The following is a 25,674-nucleotide window of genomic DNA, read 5'->3' on the forward strand; positions in this document are numbered from 1 at the left end:
AAAAGTAGACAATATATGATTTTATTAATAAATAGTGCAAAAGCATCAGTGATAACTGTTTAAACATTAAATTCTTTTAAACATCTATGTCTTGGCTTTAATGTTGTGCATATTGGCCTCTATAGCACTGCAAGTAAACACATGAAAATATTTCCCATTTCCATGCACAGATATTCAGTTCTAACACCATTACAAATTATTATGGACAAGGTAACCTTTGCAAAAATTAGTATTCATTTGGATAGCCACCATTAAATGAGTATTAAACAAGCAAAATGTAGGTTATGTTCAGTATACTCCAGATGTCAAGTTATAACTTTTAATGTTATTTAAAACTTAATTTTCTCATTTTCTTTAAACAGACATCTTTTGTATATGTGGGTGCTCAAATGAAAACTGAACAATGCATTCTTTGACCATAAGAACAAATTTCACACACAAGAGAGTGTTTGCCTTCTCTAAAAGAAGCAATGCAATTGCTCATAATCTCTCTCTCCAGGCATCATTTCCCATATGAATGAAAATACTTGCAAGCACCAACTCCAAATTCTGTCTTCAAAAAGAGTGGTTCATTATATTCAAACAAAAAAAGTCAAATTCCAACAACACTAATGCTAACAATGAATCAATTAAATTTTTTTTAGCATTCACAAAGTATAATATTTCCATCAATTTTCTATTATGTACAGATTTATTTTCCTTAAGAAGTAAAATGAAGTTTGAATAGTACAGTCTGTGGTGTGGTGACATCAGCAACTGCCAGTTCTTGCCCATCAACAAGTCCCAATTCTAAAACAGAAAAAGTATAATTAACCCAAGCCACACACAAAAAAACAAAAACCTCAACAAAAATGATAACACACAGATAACACAAATCATAGAATATTATGGTTGAGAAAAACATCAAAAATTCAGTTCTCTTTAATCAAGGCAATATTATATTTGATTGTTTAGAAATGTTTATGCATTCTACTAAAAGAGCAATTCAATCATTATTTCTAAAAATATAAGTAATTATGATGATGCCATTTGAAGGCCTTATGAGCAAATCTAAAAGGATTTGTTACTTTCACCAGAAAAAGAAGTTGATTGGTAAATATACTCATTTAAAATACCTTTCAATGTCTTGGAGAGATTTGGCCTTGTTCGTTCTTCAATAGAAGTTACTGACTATAAAGCAAAATTATTTTAATGTAAAATACAGTAAATGAAATTGAATTTCTAATATAATTGTGAAAGAAATACAAATAGAACACTTATCACCTGTAAGTAAAGTGTTCTATTTTTTCCCTCTAATGTGGCTGTGATGGCTGGAGATTTCATCTGCCTAAATATAATTATGAGAAAAAAAATCAAAGATCACTTTAAAAAATAATTCTCGTTCTAAAAGTTTTAAAATCTCAAAAGTTATTTCTACAACATAACAGAAGTGCAGAATACTTACAGAGAAGCACTATTGGTTAGATAATCCAAAACTTCCTGTAGTTTAGCTGATGGAGAAAACTGAATATTTTGTGGAAGCTGGCTACAAGCTGGGCAATTTTCCTACATATGTAAAACACAAATCATAGCAGCAATGCACCAATTATAGTCTCTTTATAATAATGAAATAAAAATGAGGCTGTTTTATAACTATGCATATTAAACAAATGCTTTAAAACCTATGCATTTCATAATGGACCATTTTTCCTAAATTATTTTGCTATACAGTATTTATTTCAAACTATACTACAAAAGACATATAGTGAATAGGATTCTGGAAATTAGAAAATACTTAGGGTATGAGCAATTTCATTTATATTCCTAACCAATAATTAGTATTTAAAAATCAAGGTATGCATGATCAAAAAATTTTTCATTAGTATACTAACCTTTCTCTCTGCTTCAAATGTGTATGTGTACAGTCCATCTACATCATTGAATACCAAGTAATTATTAAGGGGAATATATGCACTGTAATGAAAAAATGTCCATTATTTATATAACTGAGCCAGAACAAAACAGATTTATATACATATTAAAAATAAAACACATTACCTTGTGGCTATTTTAAAAACCTCAGTGGCACACACAGCTGAAAAAGGAAGGAAATAAAGGTGCCTTAACTCAATGAAAATTAGACAGTTAAAATTAGGAGTCTGTTAGAAAGTCAATTATAATTTAGAATAGATAAATTTACAGGGTACTGATTAAACATATATTAAAATATATACTCTGATGTTAAAAAAACTGAAAAAGTAACAAACTTTATTTTTGTATAATCCATGTGATAGAGTAACATTATATGTTTTCCTTCCTCTTCTTCAAATTAATTAGCAGTCTGTTACAGTGATTAAAAAGAAATGGTATGTATGAAAATGTCTGCTTACTACAGAGCACTTTGTGGTATGAAATACCTTATCCTCTTTTGGATAGCTTAATTATACCATCCACCCAAGAAGATACCAAATTCCTGTAACACCAGTTTTCTGATATAAAGTAGCTACAGAAATATCAATTCAGATACTGAATCAAAAACTAAAGAAAAAAATTAAGCAATGGCCTTTTTTCCTCACCTGCAATGACTGCATTTGTAGAAGCTACTGCAGGAATGATTCGTTTCACTACCCCTGAAAAAATATACTAATTAAAACATGATCATTTCTTTTAAAAAGTAGGTATCTTAAGTTAAACAACATGATTTATTAAATACCATTTTCCAGATTTGTCAGGCTTTCAAGTCACAAAAAGGACCTAATTTTAACCATGAAGCAATCTTCTTCTACATTCCCATAATTTTTTGTAGCATGTGCAGAATCTTAAGAAGTTACAGTAGCAAAGTAAACCCTTCCCTGAGCTTCATATAAAGATTAGACCATAATATCATAACAGCTAACAATTAGAGTGCTTACTGTGTTCTAGGCACATTGTGAAATTTAAATAGATATTACTGAATTTTCACAATATTCTTATGTTAGTCTTACTACTCCAATTTTAAAGACAAGGAAAATGAGGTTGAGAAAAATTAAATCAGAACTCCACCTATACATCTAATAAGTGATGACAATGGTATATGAAACCCAGATCTCCCCAAAGTGCATAATCTTAACTGATACATTATATAATGTCATACTAAGGTTTTAGTAAAGTATAAAAAATAAGAGTTACCTTATTCTTCCTTATATAATTTCAGCCATTTGATTCACAAAGCTTTACAACAAAACAAGGGTCCTCAACTTATCTCCATTTCACTCTACAACTTGCACTACGCAAAATAGTAAACATACTTCTCTATTTCTACCCTACTTTTTTACATCAGTATTCACATTATGAATGAACAAAACTCTACCTTAAACAATTTGGGGGGCATTTTTTAGTATTTTTTATTTTATTTTTTCCATTACCATTGATTGAACCCCCTTATACCTCCCCCTCCCTCTGCAATACCTTAAACAATCTTTAAGCACAAAATAAATATTCTAATTCATAACTATATTTAAATTGTTCATTACAAAAACTTCAAAGGAAAGTAGCCATATTAATTATCTTGGAGTATAAGGGAACAATGAAGTTAAAAACTTAAGAAAAAAGGCAGATATCTAAGAAGACAGGAAAAAAAGTTAGTTAAGTCTGGAAAGCTGTTTTTAAGAAGTTAATTCTGACCATATGATTAAGTATAATTTCAGAGCAGGAAAAGAGGGAGGAGCTAACCTCATAATGGTTAACCTGGAAGTTCACCAGTGAGCCACATATAATAAGACATACTGAGAGGAAGAACACGTAGTAACAAACAGTGAGGAGGAGAGGGGACACTGCCTAATAAAAGCACTGCCAAAATGATAGAGACTCCCTGTACTTTCAATCCTCAAAAAAGCTGAACTTCACTTCTCATTTTGCTTCTGTACTCCTTGTCAAGGCTCTCAATCATCAGGCTGCAAAGCATACACCCTGCTCGAAGGTATAGAAAGATGAACGAGACTACATATGGAAATGAATTTCCATTTCTGATTAGGACAAACTGAATTCATTTGTTAATTCAGACAATTACCAAATGTGTACCATATGCCAAACACTATTCTAGGTGTTATACAAAAAAAAAAGTTACCTGCTCTTATAGAGCTTTCATTCTGGTGTGGGAGATAACACTCACAAGTAAAAATATTAGAAAATTTCAGATACTCAAGAGTTCTACAAAGAAAGTAAAACAATGTATTTGTTAGAGTTGACAATGCTGGGATGGTCAGGGAAGACCTCTCTGAGGAGGCAATAATTGGAGCTGAAACTTAAACTTTAAGACCCAGTCAAGCAATAACCTATGCAAAGAGTATTTCTCTAAATAGCCAGGGCAACGGCCCCAGGGTAGAGATATATGAGAGCATAAGGATGAAATATTCCTTGCATAGAAAAATAGACTAACATTAGTTTTAAACAATTATAAAAAAGGTAAAATAGTGGATGACTAGGACATCATTTTCAGTTGAATCATCAGAATAACTGGCTAATTGAGACCTAAGGGATAAGCAGCCAGACTGGAGGGGAGCCAAGGAAGACCAGTACAGACGTAAGAATTAGGAGTATTTGAGCTCTAAGGTAGGAATGATCTTGGTTTGTTAAAGGTACACAAAGCAGGTCAGAATTCGGGGGTACGGGGAGCAACAAGGAGTAAGTAAGAGTGGAATTTTCAAATGACATTAATAGAACATCAGTAAATATGAAAAATAATCACAGAAGAGAAATACCAGATTTTCAAAAGCAAGACAAAGTTCTTTCTTAGGAACCTGGCAATGATCTTAGACAAAATTCTATAAAGGATGAACTGTGAGTACCTAGAATAGGAACACTGATCACTAAGATTGAGCATTATGACTGTTTATTAAGACAAGACATGATAGACTTGTCTTACTTCCTATGACTAGCTTGGCAACCCAAGTAGTAAAACATCTGGAATGGCCTTTCATAACATCTTGTGAACAAGACAAAGAAATATGAAGTATTCAAAAAGGTCTGATCAACAAAATGAGATAAAACCTAAAATTAAAAGTCAGAAGTATGATTCAGATGTCAATTCTCTGCCAGTTCAGTCTTATTAAATTTAATTAACTATGTGGAAAAGAGATAAAGGATATGATTATCAAAACAACAGCTGAAATGACAGCTGAATAGACAGGTTGGCAGGCATAAAAAAATATATAAGTGAGAAAACAGCAGGTTGAATTTAAGAATAAATTTGTAAGAGCCCATACTTGAGTACAAAAATAACAAAACTACCAACCCCAAACTACCACTTCTTTAACAGGCAGATGTGGCTCAGGAACTGATATGTGGGAAAAACTAGATTTTAGTGGACAATTATCTCAAAAAGTCAAAAGTACAGGACAATGTAAACAACAAACAAAAAAAAAATCCTGCTCTCCTCTAAGACTGTATCAAATATCAGAGTTATCAGAAGGCTATTATCTAAAATAAGATCATTTTAGACACTCTACACTGCATTCTAACCATTTTAAGGGAAATATGGATAACCAAGATATAGTTAGAGAAAAACAACATAATAGGGACTTAAAGTCATGCAACATGTCAGAGGATCAAAGAAATTAGGGAGGTTCATGGAAGTGATAAAGATTTAGAAGGAATATGCTCACTGTTCTCAATGTGTTAAGTGCTATTACTTAAAAGGAAATCACATTTATACATATACAGTATACCCTAGGACAATACTCTAACCAAACTAAAGATGGAGATTTCTGCTCAATATATAGAATAACTGTGTAACAGCCTTGTCCACATGTGGAACAGACTGCCCCAGGAGAAATAAATTGCTCTTCAATGAAAGATAAACTGCATGAGTTGACTTGGATGCATTAAGGTCTCTTCCAATAAGTAAATAAGATCAAATGATTTTATTCAAGTCCTCCTAGCTAAGTAGTAGTATGGATTCTGCTGAACTCATTTACCTCCTACCAACTTTGGGGCACCTGAAAACTATTATTTCCATGGTACCTTTACTGAACTTCAAATGGATGGTACTGTCTAAAATCACTTATGGTACTGTCTAAAATCACATCAATTATTTCCTCCAAAGCATCTCCAACCAGTAAAAAAAGGATCATCCCAAGATCATCACTCATGACAATTCACAAATTTACCTTGAGTGAGTCTGTATGTAACACCCCTAATACTATATTGTGATGCTCTGTCTAGGGATTTTTGGAAAATCCACTGAATATGATCAGGATCATCTCCATCTAATGGAACCCCTTCTGTTAGGAGAAAAAAAGAAAAGGAAGACAGAAACATGTAAATATGAATCAACTTCTTTTTAATGTAATTATCCAAATGAATAATATAGACAAATAAATACTTTATGTGATTCTAGATTATGAAATAGGTTCATTACCTCCAAAAGGTTGCTCCTTAGGCCACTGCAATATCCTTACATACTCAATACAGTGCTCTGGTAGCCTGGGCATAGATGCAATGGTGCACATGGGAAAATTGACCTAAAACCACAGTTTGCCCTTTTTAATGGATTTAAAACAATGAATTATTTTTAAATTTAACTTCTAGCTATGATCTAGTTGGCAGCAGTATTTTATCATTCATCTTAGCTTTCCACTTATAGAAACAAAACTTTTATGCCATTAATATTTCTAAACACATCTGAGTCACTTCACGTAGGTTGATCTACCTATAAATTAGGTTTGCCCTATGTAAGTTTAACTTAGGATGTGAGAAAAAAAGTGCTGAATAATTTCTCAAATATAAGCACTTTGTTATGTTTACCTGATTTAAATCTGAATGTATAAAATAAAAGCAAGTTCAAGTAATTTCAAGTAAATACTCATAAAATTATTTATACTTATAAATCAAAACTTCAGCTGTCCTTTAAAGTAGGTATGAAGATGAAAGAGTCCCATCTTTGGAAAAGTTATTTTCATCCCTCTTATCTTTATTTCCCTGAAACAATCATAGGCAAAGACCAAAGAAAACAGATTATAGGTCTATCTAACATACAGTTTTAAAATGGATCCCTTGAGCACAGCACCCATTTATGATAAAAACACTGAGCAAAGTGGGAGTAGAGGGAACATACCTCAAAATAATAAAGGCCATATATGAGAAACCTACATCCAACGTCATACTCAATGGGCAAAAACTGAAAGCTTTCTCCTTAAGAACAGACATAAGACAAGGGTGTATGCTTTCACCCACTTCTAATCAACATATTATTGGAAGCTCTACAACAGCAATTAGACAAGAGAAAGAAATAAAAGGCATCCAAATTAAAAAGGAGGAAGTAAAACTGTCACTGTTTTCAGTTGACATGATAGCACACCTAGAAAACCCTACAGGCTCCACCAAAAAATGAATTGAACTAATAAGTGAATTTGGCAAAACAGCAGGATACAAAATCACTATTCAGAAATCGAACACATATTTATACACCATCAACAAAATATCAAAAACAAAAATCAGGAAAAAAATCCCATTTGCTATAGCAACAAGAAAAATGAAGCACTTAGGAATAAACCTAACCAAGGAGAAAAGACCTGTACTCAGAAAACTACAGAACACTAAAGAACGAAATCAAGGAAGGCACCAATAAATGGAAGCATATGCTGTGTTCATAGATTGCAAGAATTAACATCAAAATGGTCATAATACCTACCCAAAGCAATTTATCGATTCAATGAAATCCCTATTAAAATACCAAGGACATATTTCAGATACAGAACATTTCAAAAATGTTATGGAACCATAATAGCCTCAGCAATTTGGAGAAAGAAGGACAAAGTAGGAGGGATCAAAATACCTGATATCAAACTATATTACAAAGACACTGTAATCAAAACAGTCCGGTACCAGCATAAGAACAGAAATATAGATCAATGGAACAGAATAGAGAGCACAGAAAAAAACCCATGTCTCTATGGTCAATAAATATTTGACAAAGGGGCCAGGAGCATAAAATGGAGTAAAAATAGCCTCTTCAACAAACAGTGTTGGAAGATCTAGACAAATAAATGCAAAAATATGATACTAGACCACCAACTTACACCATACAAAAAAATAAATTCAAAGTGGATAAATGACTTAAATATAAATCGTGACACCATAAAGTACTAGAGGAAAACACAGGCAGTAAAATTTCAGATATTTCACACAGCAATATTTTCACTGACATATCTCCTAGGTCAAGGGATATAAAGGAAAGGATAAACAAACAGAATTACATCAAATTAAAAAGCTTCTGCATGGCTAAAGAAAATAGCAGCAAAATTAAAAGGGAACCAAACATGGGAAAATATATTTGCCAATGATACTTCCCACAATGGTTTGATCTCCAAAATATATAAAAAACACTCATACAACTCAACACCAGGAATACAAACAATCCTATTAAAAATGGGCAAAGGACTGAACATACTCTTCTCCAAAAAGGACTTACAGAGGGCCCAAAAACTTATGAAAGGGTGCTCAGCATCACTAGCCATCAGAGATGCAAATTAAAACCACAAAGAGATACTACTTCACTCTGGTCAGAATGGCCATCATTAATAAATCAACAAACAACAAGTGCTGGCAAGGATGTGGAGAAAAGGAAAACCTAGTCCACTGTTGGTAGGAATGCATACTGGTGCAGCGACTGTGGAAAACAGTATAGAATTTCCTCAGAAAACCAAAAATGGAAATGCCTTTCGATCCAGCAATTCTACTGCTGGAATTAAGAATCCTGAAACACCAATTCAAAAGAATCTATGCACCCCAATGTTCATAGCAGTGTTATTTACAATAGTCAAGTGCTGGATGGAAACATCCTAAGTGCCCATCAGTAAATGAGTGGATGAAAAAACTGCAGTATATTTACACAATGGAATACTACACAGTAGAAAGAAAGAAGGACCTCATACCCTTTATGACAGCATGGATGGAACTGGAGAGCAATATGCTAAGTGAAATAAGCCAAGTGGTAAGACAAATACCATATGATCTCACCTATAAGTAGAACCCAATGAACAAAACAAACAAGCAAAAAAGAACCAGAGACACAGAAAAAAGGAATAAACTGACAGTGACCAGAGGGGCCATGGAAGAGAGATAACAGGGGAAAGGGGAAGGGTGTAGTCAAAGAATATGTATAAAGGACTCATGGACATGGACAGCAGGGTAGGGATTGAGTGTGGGAATGGGGTAGGGGAGAACAACAGGGGAAGAACTGGGGCAACTGTAATTAAACAACAATAAAAATACAGAAAAACAAAATCACAAAAATGCATCAATCCTTTGTTCCCTACTCTTCAAGTAGAGAACTAATACAAGTAAATTATAAAGCAATATTATAAAAGTACAATATTCAGTCTATACCTTTTCTTAAATACAGAATTTCCTATTTTATCATTTTTCTTCTTAGCATGATTTTTAAAATATACTTACCCCTAATTAAAAATCATAAATATTAAATAAACTTAATATTTCAACACTAATTCCATCCCAATAAACTATAAAACAAATGGAGGTACTTTCTGGGTTACCTGTGGTGGATAAAGCTCCAGTGTGCATTCAATGCAAGCAGTCATTCCAGGCAGAATCACCCGGGCATTCCCTTTAAAACCTTCTGTCCCCCCATCTATTAAAGGGACAATGGAGCTTGGATCTAATGCACCATCTTCATAATTTAGGAGAGATATCTAGGAAAATTATTTAAAGAGTTTAAAAGGAGAGAGGGATAAGAATTCAAAAGAAAAAGCATGCTGCCAAGTAATTCCACAAGTCAATAGCATGACTGAGTACTAATACATCAAATCAAGGGATGATAATATTAGTAATTTACAGCCTCACCTTAAGATTAATAACTAGCAATAAACAATAAAATCTATGAACTTAATGGAAATTAAGTAAACTGATTTTTTTTTTAAATATGATGTGCAATTCTAATTTTCAGTGTTTTAAGAGCAAAAGCAAGAAGTTTTTACCAGCATGCCATTTATCCATCTTCTGGCTATGATGGAGTCTAGTCCACATACAATTATATGAAATTCTACGAGAAAAAAACATGCAAGTTTAGTTTTTTTAAATGCCACGGTACAACATAATTTATAAGAAAACACACACACAGAAACACACTTTTTACTATAATACATACACAAACACACACACATACACACACACACTTCCCAATCCCTGAATAATCCCTACTCAGGTCAGCACAGAAAAACGCAGGTAATGGTGTCAAGCAAGATTTAAAACAGTGGCACTCTCTTTTCAATCCATCAACAACCTTACCGAAAAGCCAACACCAAGAAATGAAAAACAACTGAACAGCCTTCAAACTAGCAATTAAAAAATAGTGATTTTAATTTCAAGTGAACAACTTACGTCGATAGAAAGTGTCATTAAAATCCTGGATCTTGTTGAAATGTCTGCATATAAGTAAAGGAATCTGAGCTGCTGAATGTGACAACACCGTAAGAAAAAACTTATACATATATATTTAAAACAAGAAATAGATCTCAAATATTCTAAGTAGTGGAATTCAAGGAATCTGACAAAATGAACACAACCCACTTTCTGACAAAACCTCTTTTCTAACACTCCTCCCCCTAACTACTTAGTCTCATCCCTGAACTCCCAAATCATTATATTCATGACTCTTGTTACACTTTCTGCTCTGCTTTAATTTTTGTATAAAAGTGTAAGCCTGGGAATGCAGAATGTGTGTGTTGTCCACCATCAGCATCAAGCCAAGAGGCAATCAACATTTGTTGAATGAAGGGAATGAGCACATCAGATTTCCTATTGATCTGGGTCATTTTAAGAGTTACTGAATAGCTAATTAAAAATAAAACAAAATGAACCCTGGGAGTTTCCAAAGACAACTTCTTCAGTTGCCAATGACTTGTTATTATTGATTTTTGGGAGCAAGATGGTGATAAGAGGTATGAATTCTTCCTCTCATTTACTCAGTTTCCAAGCCTCTCTCTTTTATCCAATCAAGCCCTGTCAGCAGTCTTCCCCTGCCTGGAGGCTGCAAAAGGAATCCCATTCAAAACTGGATGGGTATGAATCACTCTTAGCACTTAATATTTTAACAGCATGTGTAAAACATTTAAATTTTTTCTAACAGAGCAATTTAATATTTAATAATATATAAATTATACTTCTCTAAAATTACAGTAAATAATCCATTAAACTTGTATTTTAAAAGCAAAACAGAAAAAAAAAGAACAATATACAATTGCTGTAGAATTTTTTATCCTGGCCTGTAAATACTGCTATGAAAAATAAATACAATACTAGCCCTTGCCCATTCAGACCTCTATTCCTTTTGAAGCTAGGCAAACAGGGGGCACAAGCTGAAACTTAAACAGAAAGGTCAAGAGAACCCAAGCAAACACTGGAGGAACAATAGAGAAGGAACCAAGGAGCCAGACCAAAATATACCATCTCCTGGATTTCTATAAAATACTCAGTTTCCCAGATATAAAAAATGGGGATAAACACAGTGGTTTTTCTCCCTAACAGGGGCCTGTATTTAGATCTTTATACTTGTTATTTTGAAATATTAGATTCACAGGAAGTTGTGAGATGGTGTAGAGAAGTCCTGTGTTTTTTACCAGGTTTCCCTCAACTGTTATATCTTACAATATCAAAACCACAAAAGTGACATTGGTACAAGTATGTCTCATTCTGTCATTTAAACACATGTAAATTTGTGTAACTACCACCCTAGACAAACAACATCAATCAGCACAAAGATCTCCCTCCTGCTACCCGTTTTGAGTCACACCTTCCCTCCCACCACAATGCCTAACTTCGGGCAATTACTGATTTGTTCCCCATTTTGTCATCTGAAGAATGTAATATAATTAAAAATCATACACTATATAATCTTTTCAGATTGGTGTTTTTCATACAGCATAATTCCCTTAATATCCATTGAAGGTGTTAATATTTGGCTTTTGGTGCATTTTTATTGCTCAATATTATTCCACAGTATAGTTGTATCACAGTTAAACTATTCACCTATTGCCTGATGTTCTGGTTGTTTCCAGTTCTGGGCTACTACAAATAAAACTGTTATATACAATCAAGAACAAGTTTTTATGCAGACTTCAGTATTCGTTTCTCTGGGATAAATGCCCAGGAATGTAACTACTGGCTCATATGCCAAGTGTATGCTTAGATTTTTAAGAAACAGCCCTGGACATGTAGCTCAGTTGGTTAGAGCACTGTCCCAATATGCCAAGGTTACAGTTTCAATCCCTGTCAGGGCACACACAAGAATTAACCAATGAATGCATCAATAAGTGGAACAATAAAGCGACAACTCTCTCTCTCTCTCTCAAAAGAATAAACGATCAAACTATTTTCCAGATACCTATAGTGTTTTACACTGTCCAACAGCAATGAAGGATCTAGTTTTTCTGTACCACTGCCAACATTTGCTATTATTTTTTTAATATATTTTATTGATTATGGTATTATAGTTGTCCCATTTTTTTCCTCCCCTTTGTCTCCCTCTTCCCTGTACCCGCCCTCCACCATTATTCCCCCACTTTAGTTCATGTCCATGGTTTGTACATGTAAGTTCTTTGGCTTCTCCATTTCCATACTATTCTTAATCTCCTTCAATTTTGTACCTATCATTTATGTTTCTTATTCCCTGTACATTTTCCCCTATTCTTCCCCCTCCCCCTTGATAACTCTCCATGTGATGTCCATTTCTGAGATTCTGTTCCTCTTCTAGTTGTTTGCTTAGTTCATTTTTGTTTTTTTAGGTTCAGTTGTTGACAGTTGTCATTTTACTGTTCATATTTTTTTTCTTCCTTTTCTTAGTCCCTTTAACATTTCATATACTAAGGGCTTGGTGATGATGAACTCCTTTAACTTGACCTTATCTGGGAAGCACTTTATCTCCTCTTCCATTCTAAATGATACCTTTGCTAGATAGAGTAATCTTGGATGTAGGCCCTTGCCCTTCCTGACTTTGAATACTTCTTTCCAGCCCCTTCTTGCCTACAAGGTTTGAGAAATCAGCTAATAGTCGTATGGAAACTCCTTAGGAGGTAACTGTCTTGTCTCCTTTTCTTTTACTGCTTTTAAGACTCTCTCCTTTTCTTTAACCTTGGGTAATGATGTGCCCTGGTGTGTACTTCCTTGGATCCAACTTTAGGGCCTCCCTTAGGGCCTCTCTGAACTTCCTGGACTTTCTAGAAGTCTATTTCCTTTGCAAGATTAGGGAAGTTCTCCTTCATTATGTTTTCAAGTAAGTTTTCAATGTCTTGCTCCTCTTGTCCTTCTGGCACCCCTCAGGTTCTCATGTTGGAATGTTTAAAGTTGTCCCAGAGGTTCCTAAGCCTTTCCTCATTTCATTCTGTTGTAGTTGAATGTTTATTTCTTCCTTCTGGTCCAAACCATTTATGAGTTCCAGTTTCCTTCCTGTTACTGCTGGTTCCCTGCACATTTTACTTTACTTCACTTTTCATAGCCTTCACTTTTTCCTCTATTTTGCAACCATACTCAATCATTTCTGTGAGCATCTGATTACCAGTGTTTTGAACTCTGAATCTGATTGGTTGGTTAGCTCTTCATCACTTAGCTGTATTTTTTCTGGAGCTTTGATCTGTTCTTTCATTTGGGCCGTATTTTTTTTTTTTGTCTCAACATTGCTGTTATATAGCAAGGGGTGGAGCCTTAGGTATTCACCAGGGCAGGGCAACCCACATTGCTGCATTGTGACACTGTATGTGGGAGAAGGGTCCAAGAGGGAACAGTGCCACTTCCTCAGCTTTCAGTCACTTCCCCCTCTACCTGAGCCCTTCTGGTGTTGATTCCAGGATGTGGTTTTGTGTAAGTTCTAGGACCCTGTGGGTCTCTTCAACACACCCTCCTGTGAGGCTCCTCATGCCTCAACCCTTACAGGTTTTTTTAGTCAAGAGGTTTTGGGGCTTTATTTCCGGGCCCTAGTACTCTGGGTTGCACAGTCTGTCTCACTCCCCTGTTGTTTCTCCTGGTTTATCCACACACAAATGTGGGACTGCCCAGTCCACCAGCCGCTGCCTCGCCCACCCCAGTCCTCCAGCTGCAGCCTTGCTGCAAGTCCTCTCCACCCCACTGCTTGGCGCACCCCTCCTACCAGTTTGGTTGAGTATTTCTTCAACTCCTTGAGTGCCAGACTTCCGTACAGTTCGATTTTCTAGCAATTCTGATTACTTTTTGTTTTTAAATTTGTTGTTGTCCTTCTTTTCGTTGTGTGAGGAAGCAAAGTGTATCTACCTATGCCTGTATCTTAGCCAGCATTTGCTATTATTATAATTTTTATTTTAACTAATCTAATAGGTGAGTGCTAATATCTCAGTGCGGTTATAATTTGGATTTCTCTTACAGCTAGGGGTGTTAAACATCTTTTCATATGCTTCTTGCCATCTTCTTTGGTGAATACCCCTTGATTTTTTTGTCCGTTTTCCAATTGCATTATTTTTATTACTGAATTACGAAAGTTCTTTATTCTAGACACAAGTCCTTTGTCAGATATCTGCTTTGTATTTTCCAATCTACAGCTTGCCTTTTCATCCTTTTAACAGGGTCCTTCACAAAGCAAAAGTTTTTAATTTTGGTAAAGTTCAATTTATTCACTGTTTTTCTTTTATGTATCATGCTTTTAATCTGGTCAAAGATACCTCACCAAACCCTAGATCCCAGAGATTTTTCTCCTATGTTATCTTCCAAAGTTTTACAGTTTTACATTTGACACTTAAACCTATGGCCCATTTTGAGTTACTTTTTTGTAATTTTGATGGTTAAGATTAATTTTTTTATCTACAGATATCCAATGGCTCCACCACAATTTGTTAAAGACATTATCCTTCTTCCATTGACTTGTTCATGCACCTTTGTCAAATATTTGTTGGCCATACTTGCGTGAGGCTATTTCTGGCTTCTCTACACTGTTCTAATCTATGTCTTTCTCTCTGGCACTACACAGTCTTGATTATTGTAGCCATATAATAAATCTTGAAATTAGATAGTAATTCCTCCTGCTTTATTCTTTTTCAGCATTATTTTAGGTATTCTTTTGTCTTTCTATATCAATTTTAGAATAATCTTCTCTGTATTGACAAAAAAATTTCCTGGGGTTTTAGTGGAAATTGTGTTAAACTTGGACACAAATTTGGGGATAAATGACATCTTTACTATGTTGAACTATCCAGTTCTTGAACATGGAATATTTCTCCATTTATTTAGATCTTTGATTTCTCTCACTAGCATTTTGCAGTTTTCAGCATGGAAATCCCATTTTTATTTTATTTACACCTACAGGGGTTTTTTTTTTAATAGTTGTAAATGTCATTGTATTTTAAATTTCATTTTCCACATGTTCACCACTACTATAAAGGAATAAAATTGATTTCTATATGTTGACTTTGTATCCTGTGGGATTTTCCATATATCAAGCCCCATCTCCTGAATTTCTATAAAATACTAAATCTTCTCCTGATCTAAAGGTGTGAAAGCCAACAGAGTATGAATACTTCTTTTTAAAAACATACTTCTTATAAAAATATATTGATTCTGACACAACTTCCATTTGGTTAATAATATACTGAATTTCTATTCTGTCTGCTACTTTAAAGAGACACAGACTTATTGGATCCAGCTTAGGAACTTACAGTCTACTACATGAGACATGCAACTGATACAGAACTTAAAAGCAACAATGCAGAATAAATGACAGCAACTGGCTACAGAGCTTAATTTAAAAACTAGGGCAAAAAAATTATATAACCTTAAGACTGGAAGGAGAGCAAATTATTATCAGCAGATATCTAAGTAATAACTTACTGCTTTTATCTTTTTCCTTTTGCTTATCTGTTTTCTCTATGTTAAACATGTCATTTATAGTAAAGAAAAAAAACAAAAGGTTCAAAAAATTAAGCAATTTTTTTTTTTTTGTCAAAAGGATACGGAACTACATTGCAATTAGGTACTCTGTCATTTAGAAATTCTGCAGCAACTTCAGCTTTAGGTCTTCCAACATCTTTAGGCCTACAGGAAAATTACACTTAAATTAGCATTCATGATGTAAATCTACATGATCTACATAATTTCAAACATAAAAATGTCCATGATGAGTTTAATTAGAGGATATTTAGAAGAAATATTTTTATCTGAGTATCTATGATGAATAGTCATTCAACACTAAATGTCAACCCTTTTGGATGTTCCAAATTAAGTAGTTACAAACACTGACAATTCTAAGTATTTAGGTGAAAATGTGAGGATTTTTCCCCCATGTAGAGCATAATTGTAACAGGTTTCCCAGCCATTTCTCACTGTGGCATTTCCCAATGTAAAAAAATGATCCCAGACCTAGAGCCTTCTGAGTATCTGTCCTGAATCCCAGAACTTCAGGATGTTACTATGCAGGTCTTGGCTGAAATACACAATGAAATTCATTCTAGGGATGCAAGAACCTTCACGTATTCCCTAAGTAGTAAATTTTGTGTTCCATAAGAGACCATAACCACATTTTCGAAGAAGGAATAATTCCAAAGGCATTATCTAAAATTGCAAATGTCTCCAACATTTTCAAGAAGCTAAAAATATAAGGCCTCAAAAGATCACTCCCAGGTAATAATCATAGCTATATATAGAAAAGGACATTAGTTCTCTCTTTTATTCTCAGTGCAAATGTTATTTTTTTACCTTAGTATTTCCTCATTCTCCTCACAGAAATCATTCCCTCATACATACATAGTATGTACGTCATTACTTCTTTTTCACAACTTATTTTTTTATATGCATAGGTCTATCATACCCACTAGCTATGAACACTTGGAAGAAAATGACCATATTCTTATCTCTTTGTATTCCTTCATATCTAAGCATAGAGTAAAAACTTTGAAATTAGTGAACATTTTTTAAGAAACAATGTACTTATTAGAAATATTTTATTTAAAATTGCAATATTACAGCCCTGGCTGGCATAGCTCAGTGGATTGAGCGCAGGCTGCAAACCAAAGCACCGCAGGTTCGATTCCCAGTCAGAGTACATGCCTGGGTTGCAGGCCAGGTCCCCAGTGGGGGCCATGTGAGAGGCAACCACACATTGATTCTCTCTCTCTCCCTCCCTTCCCCTCTCTAAAAATAAATAAATAAAATCTTTTTAAAAAATTGCAATATTAAAAAAATACTTTAACAGGTCATTTTTATTCTCTTCAATAAAGCAGTGTTCTTTTTTTGTTCAAAACTTCTGTTAAGAGTTTTATTCTTTGTCCTAACTTGAAATAGAAAAGGCTCTAGCATACATTAGTCAGGGAACCTGATTTCAGTATTGCATTCAACTACAGTAGACACAGAGCTCTTCAGGTATGTAAACAGGATAAAGTAGACTCTTAAGAGTCTTTTAAGTTGTGGATTTTATGTGCTTTCACAGTAGATCCAAAACAAAATAACTCCTAGATTGTTTTTGCAGAGATTTTTGCTAATTTACCATTCCAGAATTAGGGAATCAGATTGTTCCACCTTAAAATGCATCTTGAATAAAATGGCTTTTCGCACACACCATCCTTGCAGGACACCTTGGCCTAATTATTTAACCTTGAAAACAAGTATCTATCTTGAAAGTTACTCTGAGATTAAATAAAGGAATATGAAGAACTTGCTTAGAAAGTACTTTACACATCCTAAGCAATCAATACATGTTAACTATCATTAAGATCATTATTATTTTAGCCACAAATTAAAGGGCATGATAATTATTACCATAACCAATTAATTCAGTAGTGTTTTTTTAAAACAATTATACACCAAAATTTATCAGACCAACAAGGACGCCCAAACTTTTCTATGGAGAAGGGAAATATCAAGGGTTAAAAAAAATAAAGAAAACAAAAAAAGTTAAATGTAGAGTTCACATTGCAACAACATTTCATTAATTTGACTTAGTTTTACACATCCTTCAATCTAAGAAATTTTACAAAGATAAGGCAGAGGTTTTGTGCCTATCCTAAAAGTTAATTTTATCGTTTCTGCTAACCTAACCTTATCTTATATTTCCAGGACAAATTACTTTCTGCTAGTATCCTAATCACTAGAGAAAGAAAAAAAGTTCATTATCTCTCCATATCTGCAATTCTTTAATTGACAGATACTGTTATCTAGCCACTCAAACCCCTAAATATTATTTGCTGAAATTCACTAATGACCATTTCTCAGATCTACAAAAGTACACCACTTCCAGTTTTCAAAATTATCACTAACAAACCATTCCCAGGTGATTTTGTAATTTCATGTTCCATTTCAAATGCTCCTGGTGTTCTCTCCTAAACTCTTCATTTCTTTTCCCCTTATATAAAAAGCTCAAACTCCATTACGACTTCATTGTTCCAGAGTCAGCACTCAAATTTTGGCTCACGATCCCCCCCGCCCAATATCACTAGGGCCTAATAGTCCAGCTACTGTTCTCTTATGAAATCCCCAGAAGGTTGAACTCTGTGCCTTCAGAGCACAATCACCCCAAAATCACATACTTTTTAGAAATTTCTGTTAGACATTAAAACTTACCTAAATAAAAACTGCCTATTTAGATTGGAAACATCTATAGTGTCCATGTCTATAACATGAATTTGTCTAAAACCAGACAATGCCTGTGGAAATAGAAAAATCCAATTAAGCAGAAATTTCCTCACATTTAAAAAATGAGATTTGTTTTCAATGTAGTCTTAAAGCTATAAATTCTCAATAATAAATTCTGCAGAGTCATATTTGATAGTTAAAGAGACCTACAAAGTATATAAATTTTTGTTCTTGGAAAGGTCAAAACTGTAACTATTCAATTTTAAATAGTCTATAACCAAAAGAGGACTCAAAATTTCTAGTTGTTTTATAATCTTATAAACACATCTGTAAAGTTTTGTTACTTTGCTGCTGCTAGATGCTTTAATTTTACTTGTTTTACTAATTAGCTGTACTTAACTATTCTTTTTTCAGAATATTGTTAAAAGCAAATCATACAAGCTTTATCTTAGTTTATGTAACATTAAGCATGCCATGATTCAGAAATAACTGTTATAAGATACATATCATAAACAAACAACATATAGGTACACTGCACATGTAAAAGAAATACCTTGAAGTACTGAGTCAAGAACAAGCAATCACAATAGCTAGGGAAAGCAAACAACTGTTGTGTTTTAATGATAAGGCCAGGCATTCTAACAGTACAACACTGCTCAAATTTACCAGCAGAAGCAAGATTGAAAAAAATTAAGTTACATTCATTAATTATGCCTTTCTGGTCTTGGTCAGTTTAAGCGATCAAATTAAGTCACTTGTCAACAATTTCCCAATTTTTCTGCCCCTATGATAAAAAGAGATCCTCAAAAGAGTTGTCCATACTTGCATTCTCAAACTCCCTCTTGTGCTCACTCTAAACAAACGTTCACTTGCACCATTCCACTGAAAACAGCTCTTCTCTAAGTCCCTGGTGAACTCCACACTATGTTGCCACCTCCAATGACCTTACCCGCCTAAGTATTTGGCCTTGTGTGGATCAATTCCTCAAAACACGTTCTTCACTTGGTCACTATACTCATGAGAATTTGAACACTTTAAAAATTGGTTTTCAGTTTACCAGTTTCCCTTCTACTTTATTGGCTAGAAATACAGAATGCTCTTATGCTTAGTTCTGGTGATCTCAATTTTATGAGCATCATCCAAAAGACATCTCAAACTCACGGTTTCCAAAACCAAACTCAACCATTCTTATTTACCAACCACACCAAATCTGTCCTTCTCCCAGGCCCCTCCTGTTAGTGAATGCTAACTCCATCTTTCCAGTTGCTCAGGGCAAAAACATAGTGATGTCATCCTTGGCTCCTGTCTTTTTCCCTCTCATGTCCCACAACCAGTCCATTAGTAAATCCTATTGACTCCATCTTCAAAACACATGTATCACCTGACTCCCTCTCACTACCTCCAGTGCTACCACCATGTTATAGGTCACTGTCCTCTCTGGTCTAGATGACTGCAACTCCTTTCTGACTAGCCTCTCAGCTTTCTCTTCTATTCTTCCTTTAGTCTTTTCCCAATACATAAGCCACAGTGATCCAGGTTAAAAGTCAGGTCAAGTCAACTCACCTGCTTAAATCTCTCCAATGACTTCCTGACTAGGAGTAAAAGGCTAAGTTCTTACAGTAACCTCCGAAGCCTTTTGTGATATTCATTTCCAGCTCCTCTATCTCCCATTAGCTCTCTGATACCCTCTCTAAAAATGCTGACCTTTAACCCACTTCTGCTTTACCTATAAGGACCTCCTTGCCGTCCTAGAACATAACAGTCATGCTCCTACATGACTGTTATAGGGACAGCTTTTTCACCTGCTGTCTCTCTGTCTAGAATGTTCTTGTTCAACTCTGCTCAAATAGCACCTTTTTATAAGTCCGTTCCCTTTCCACTTGGCTACCTATCTTTCATCTTTCCTCTCTAAAACATTACCATCCGTCAAACTATGTATTTTACTGGTCTTTTTTCCCTCCACTAAAATGTAAGCCAAAAAAAAAAACACCTGTCTGTATTGTTTAATGCTGTATCAGTATCTCTAGCATCTAAAATAGTGCCTGGCATATGGGGTAGGAGGCTCAATAAATATTTACTCAATCAATAATATTAATGTCACATTCCTTTTTTCAGAATGAGCCTTGGAGGGGTTTACAATCCATTTTGAAAAAGATGTGTATCTCTTATGTACTTATGTCTGTAAAATTGAAAACCCTTAGTTTTCTTCTACTGTTAAGAGAATATTATAATTCAATGAATAACAAGACCACTCCTAAAGTTGCTGATGACTACTCTTCAGATCTAATCTCCAATTACTGTACCTTAAAATTAGCATATACCTCATTTGCAAGTAACAGCTTCAAAATGGAAAAAGTCAAACCACCCTTCCTTTCTACAACTTTGTTTCTTACACTGCTAGAGTATTTATATCTGATAAGGTACTATCATGTTTGGTACCCCCAGAGTATATCATACACATGGCTATTTATATTATGTGAGAGTTGTCTCCCCAATGAAACTTCAAATTTATTAAAGACTGAGGCTGTGGTAATTTACAATCACCAGAGATCCCACCACTTGGTACCATGAAGTATACTGGATTTTTGCAGTTTCACTAGGAGTGACATTAGTACTCCCTAGCAAAATTAATGTGGCTGTTTATATTTAAACTTTAGCCCCATGATCAACTTTTTGGGTTGTTCACCTGATTCTTTTATTTGCTTGATTTTCTATGGAGTCCAATCTAGCATTTCCACTTTTCTACACACCAATGAGAAGCCTGGCATATATCAGCTCTCAGTCAATTGTCCTTCTATCCATCTTCGCTAAATAAACTGGGTTTTTTTGTTTTTGTTTTATTTTGTTTTTTTGAAAAAAAGCTACCTGGGCCCTAGCTGGTGTGGCTCAATGGATTGAGCACCAGCCTGCAAACCAAAAAGTCGAGGGTTCGATTCCCATTCAGGGCACAGGCCTGGGTTGCAGGACAGTCTCCCAGGAGGGGGCTCAGGAGAGGCAACCACATATTGATGTTTCTCACTCTTTCTCCCTCCCTTCCCCTCTGTCTAAAAATAAATAAATAAAATCTTAAAAAATAAAGAAAAAGCTATTTGTTATCAGAAGTCAATGAAACAAATTAACTAAACCACTACTTACGGATTTCCAACCAGTATACCCAACAGTTTCACTAAATAATACCCTCTCTTAAATGATCCTCATTAAAAACAAATTAACCTATAGTTCAGTGAAAAGAATGCTTAACTAAGAATTGATGACCTGGATTAGATTCCAGGCCTATCACTATCACTATAAGTCAAAAAAGTTAGGTAAATCATTTAACCTCTCTGAACTTCATGTCTCCCTCTATATAAAATAAGCCAACGCTCTATCTAAATGGGTTATTTTATGGAACAAAAGAAATAATAAATTCTTTCCAATTGCTTGTTAAAATATGAATTACCAGTTTTGTTATTTCATTAATGAGCACTTTGCAAGAGGAAGCAGAAAGATTTCTTTGATAAAGAGCAAAGAAATAGTAAGACTTTGTGTCAAAGCCTTTATAGTTGAGAAGTTTAGAATTAAACTGTTTGGAATATGACCTGTTAAACTTATCTAACAAAGGCTCGAGACAGGTTATTAATCATAATAAAGAAATTTCCTAGTATGATAGAAAAGGAAAATTACCACAAAAGAGAAAAAAATACATATTAAATATATGTATATATATTACCAGATTTTTCAGGAGCTCACATCCTAAGCCGCCAGCTCCAATGACTAGAACTTTACATGTATCTAACAAAAACTGGAGAGACTGTAAAGAATGAAAAACATATTAAAACTTAGTTATAAAAAAACATAAGTTCCATCACTATACCAGGCCATAAAATAGTTTCTGATATTTCCATGAAAAATGCAAATGAAGACCAAGAGCAGACTTTCTATTTAACAAATTCATAAATTTCTGAAGAACATAGAGCCAGAAATTCTATGACCCTAATGATTTCAGAGCATTTCAATTTCGATGTTTTTAAATTGATGTTTATTGTATGAAATTAAAAGGCTATTTCTAAAAAGAAAAACTATGCTACTTAAAAGTTATCTGTTTTTAACCTTGAAAGGGGATGGAAGGCATCAAATTCATTATTTCACTGACTTCCTAAAAAGAGAAAAGTGTAAAAATCCTAAGAACGGAGAATCAAACAGTGCACAAAGTGTTTAAAGGTCTTCAGGAAGGAAAAAACAAAGGTAAAATTCTTAGAAAATTATATATTAACAGAAATACTATTTGAAACAATCACTTAACAGAATTATCTTAAACAATCAGGCAAAACAAAACTCAGAACCACAGTCAAATAAGGTGGGTCCAAAGAAAGGCAGAATATTGTCAATTCTGTCCAAAGAGACTAAAGGAGAAAAAGTTATTTAGATAAGACATGGGTAAAATCCAAGAGCTTATACCTTTAGGAGTAGCACAGTATTTCCATTTCAAAATAATAACCCTTTATAAAGACAAAATGACAAAAATTTACTATAAAGAATGCTTCTTTCTACCTTGTAATAAAAAAAAGTTATATCTAATTGAATACTTGCTTTAAGCCAAACACTATCTGTCCAAAATTCTATTCCGGTTATACAGCAGTCACATTTTTTAACATGCAATTAGTTATATTCAATCCTAGGATGCTCTTTTAAACTAAATTTCAAAATTTAAACACACATCTATATTGCTATCAAAAATTTCTCAGAGCAAAACTAAAAAGGGGAGTGTCTCAGAAATCATTTTAAACTGAAATTCAAAGTGACATATAACTTAAGAGTTCTAAATGAGATTAGTTATTTTACTCAAAAAATTTCAACATAATTACATGAGAAATGTGAAAATGACTCAAATATTAGCCATTCAAATAAAATCAGTTGCAAATACTCAATTTAGTATTTCAAGGTAAGTTACACATTTGTATTAGTATTTTTATTATAAGAGCAATTGAAAAAGAAAGCATTTAATTTTTGAAACAAAACTATAAGAGGAGTTATTTAAAAATAAATGTTTCTCACTTCAGTGCTCGGTTCGAAATCAGGGTGTGTGAAGGGTCCAGATCGCTCGAGGAACTTCTTTACATGGTTCCAGCGACCTTCCCAGTCTCCAATGTCCCCACACCCACCATCAACAGCCATTCTGCACAGAACACAGTAAATTCAGCTGCAAAGGTCAGTATGAAAAAAACCACACCTACAACTACTGTGGTTTCCCAAATGAAATACAGAGCTGCTCAAATAAAAAGGGTATTATTTGATGTTGTTACACTTATGCTTTTAAATTTTTTCTTAGCTATTAGAGTTTATTGAAAGTTAAAAACTACATGTATTTGATGAAATAAATCAGTCTATGTGTTTCTGGGTTCCCACAGCAAGCCAAAATAAAACTTAGGATATTGTTTAATCAAAAAGAAATGGTTTATAAAAGATCACTGTGAACTTCCCTAAGGTGTTCCTTCAATACAGCTGGATCGGGAAATACCAGTTTTTAGAGAAAAATAAATATATAACGCCACTTGCAGAACTGTGATGTTTCATATCTAATGTAACTCATCTGTCCTTCCTAAGTTTGAAAGATGTAACTTAAATATCATTTTTGATGAGAGGAACTCTCACACGCTTTTATCTGAAACAGAGGTCCGGATTTTCAAAAAACCTCTTTTAAATACTATAAGGTGTTTTTTATTGCCACTGTACACAGAAAGTTTTAGGCTACAATCATACCGCAGGTAAGCATTATTGTCTAGAAATCTAGAGCACACAACTGAGTGTGTCCTAATGCTGGAGTCCTCTAACAAACTAGTAATCCATGTATTTCCCACTCCGTACAAAATTTGTTGAGTTGTAATTTTTTTTAAAGTTTTCATATTTCGTATAACCCAACATCCACGTTCAAATGTATTAATACCCATTTCTACAAAAGGGACGGAGAAGTATTTCCTAGCAATAAAGACCTTAGGTTTTGATATGATAGCTGGGTTTGATTCCACAATTAACTGTACTGTGACTGACCTTGAGCAGATTACTAAACAGCCATAAACGTCATCTACAAATTTTTACAGCCACTTAAGGGCAGAATGAGAATACAGTAAGCATTCAAACTTTAACTGTCATTTTAAGCAAAAGCGGAAAGTCAAAGAAAGGCGGGAATGTGAAATTAACCTTGTACCGCCAATCCTCTTGCATTCGACTTTCTGAGGGCGTAAACTGGACTAAAGCTCTGCTACTGGGATTTGGCTCAGGAATTACTAACTCACCACACCCACCGCAAGAGTACTTTCGTCCCCTCCCGAGTAGGCAGGAGCAAAAATTAAAAACACTGTTTACCTCTATCTCACGGCATAAAACTAAGAAATAGGGTGTGTAATAAATGGGCAAAATAAGCTCTTTGGAGTCAACACTCCCCTTTAAGAGCCAATTATTCTGCAAAAATAATTGATGTGCTTAGTCCGATACCATGGAAAGTTCTCACACAAAATGCAATTAGAACTGTTTGTTTACGGAAGGCCAAAATCGGACCGGTGTCCTTTTGTGTGTTCATGTGAGATTCCCTTTTCACAGGGTCACGTCTCTAACCACTGGGATGTTGGAAGAAGGGGCGCCAGACGGTCCCGCTAGACCTCTTGGTCAAGCACCGGGCGGGCCCGAACGGGACCTGCTGCAGGGACCGAGACCTCGCGGCCTGCGCTCCAGGTGCCCCCCTCCCAGCCTCCCCGGCCCGCTGCGGCTGGTCCCCTAGGCCTGGGGTGAAGGGAGGCGGGGGTCCCCGGAGAGGGCCCCGGCCTCCCGGCAGCACTAACTTCTCAGCCAGCAGCTCCTCTATTCTCCTTCTTTTCTTCTCCCTAAAAGAAAGAGAGAATAAAAGAAGGGTCAGCATCACGCTACACACTGGGCGCCGCGAGAGGATGAGGGGCGAGGGAACGGGGCGAGAGAGTGGGAGGACCCCGGGTGGCGGCGGCCACCGCCCACTGCCACGCTCACTCACAACCCAGCCCGGCCCAGCGCGCCTGCAGAGCCGGAGTACTTACGGCTCCTCGCCATCCGCCATATTGTTCTCCGCCTCTTCCCAGGTAGCCCCACGGCAGGAGGGACTAGGCGTTG

At 34.9% G+C, this 25,674-nt stretch overlaps 1 protein-coding gene across 2 annotated transcripts; it reads right to left on the reverse strand.

Annotated features, from left to right (window-relative positions):
• UBA3 (ubiquitin like modifier activating enzyme 3) lies at nucleotides 1–25,674 on the reverse strand. Of its 2 annotated transcripts, XM_045832393.1 has the most exons (18): nucleotides 25,602–25,674; nucleotides 25,374–25,415; nucleotides 23,593–23,713; nucleotides 22,268–22,348; nucleotides 18,547–18,629; nucleotides 15,946–16,026; nucleotides 10,357–10,400; nucleotides 9,954–10,018; nucleotides 9,513–9,668; nucleotides 6,377–6,479; nucleotides 6,126–6,239; nucleotides 2,556–2,609; nucleotides 2,038–2,074; nucleotides 1,872–1,953; nucleotides 1,445–1,545; nucleotides 1,264–1,327; nucleotides 1,116–1,170; nucleotides 1–789 (listed from the first exon to the last, which is right to left on the reverse strand). In XM_045832393.1, the coding sequence occupies exons 1-18, from the start codon at nucleotides 25,619–25,621 to the stop codon at nucleotides 701–703; spliced, it is 1,392 nt and encodes a 463-aa protein (XP_045688349.1). In that variant the 5' UTR covers nucleotides 25,622–25,674; the 3' UTR covers nucleotides 1–700. The 2 variants fall into 2 exon arrangements, with proteins under 2 accessions (XP_045688349.1, XP_045688350.1); XM_045832394.1 differs by lacking the exon at nucleotides 25,374–25,415 and having other exon boundaries at nucleotides 25,602–25,664.

The sequence above is a fragment of the Phyllostomus hastatus genome, unplaced genomic scaffold, assembly GCF_019186645.2.
Source record: "Phyllostomus hastatus isolate PE091 unplaced genomic scaffold, TTU_PhHast_1.1 phas_contig_16, whole genome shotgun sequence".
Taxonomy (NCBI): Eukaryota; Metazoa; Chordata; class Mammalia; order Chiroptera; family Phyllostomidae; genus Phyllostomus; species Phyllostomus hastatus.

Coding starts and splice junctions, on each gene's coding strand:
- UBA3 (XM_045832393.1), bottom strand. CDS start 25,621: ATGGCGGATGGCGAGGAGCC. Junction 10,401..15,945: donor CCTAATTGCAATGTAGTTCC/GTATCCTTTTGA, acceptor ACTTATATGCAG/ACATTTCAACAAGATCCAGG. Junction 6,480..9,512: donor TGGAGCTTTATCCACCACAG/GTAACCCAGAAA, acceptor CTGTGGTTTTAG/GTCAATTTTCCCATGTGCAC.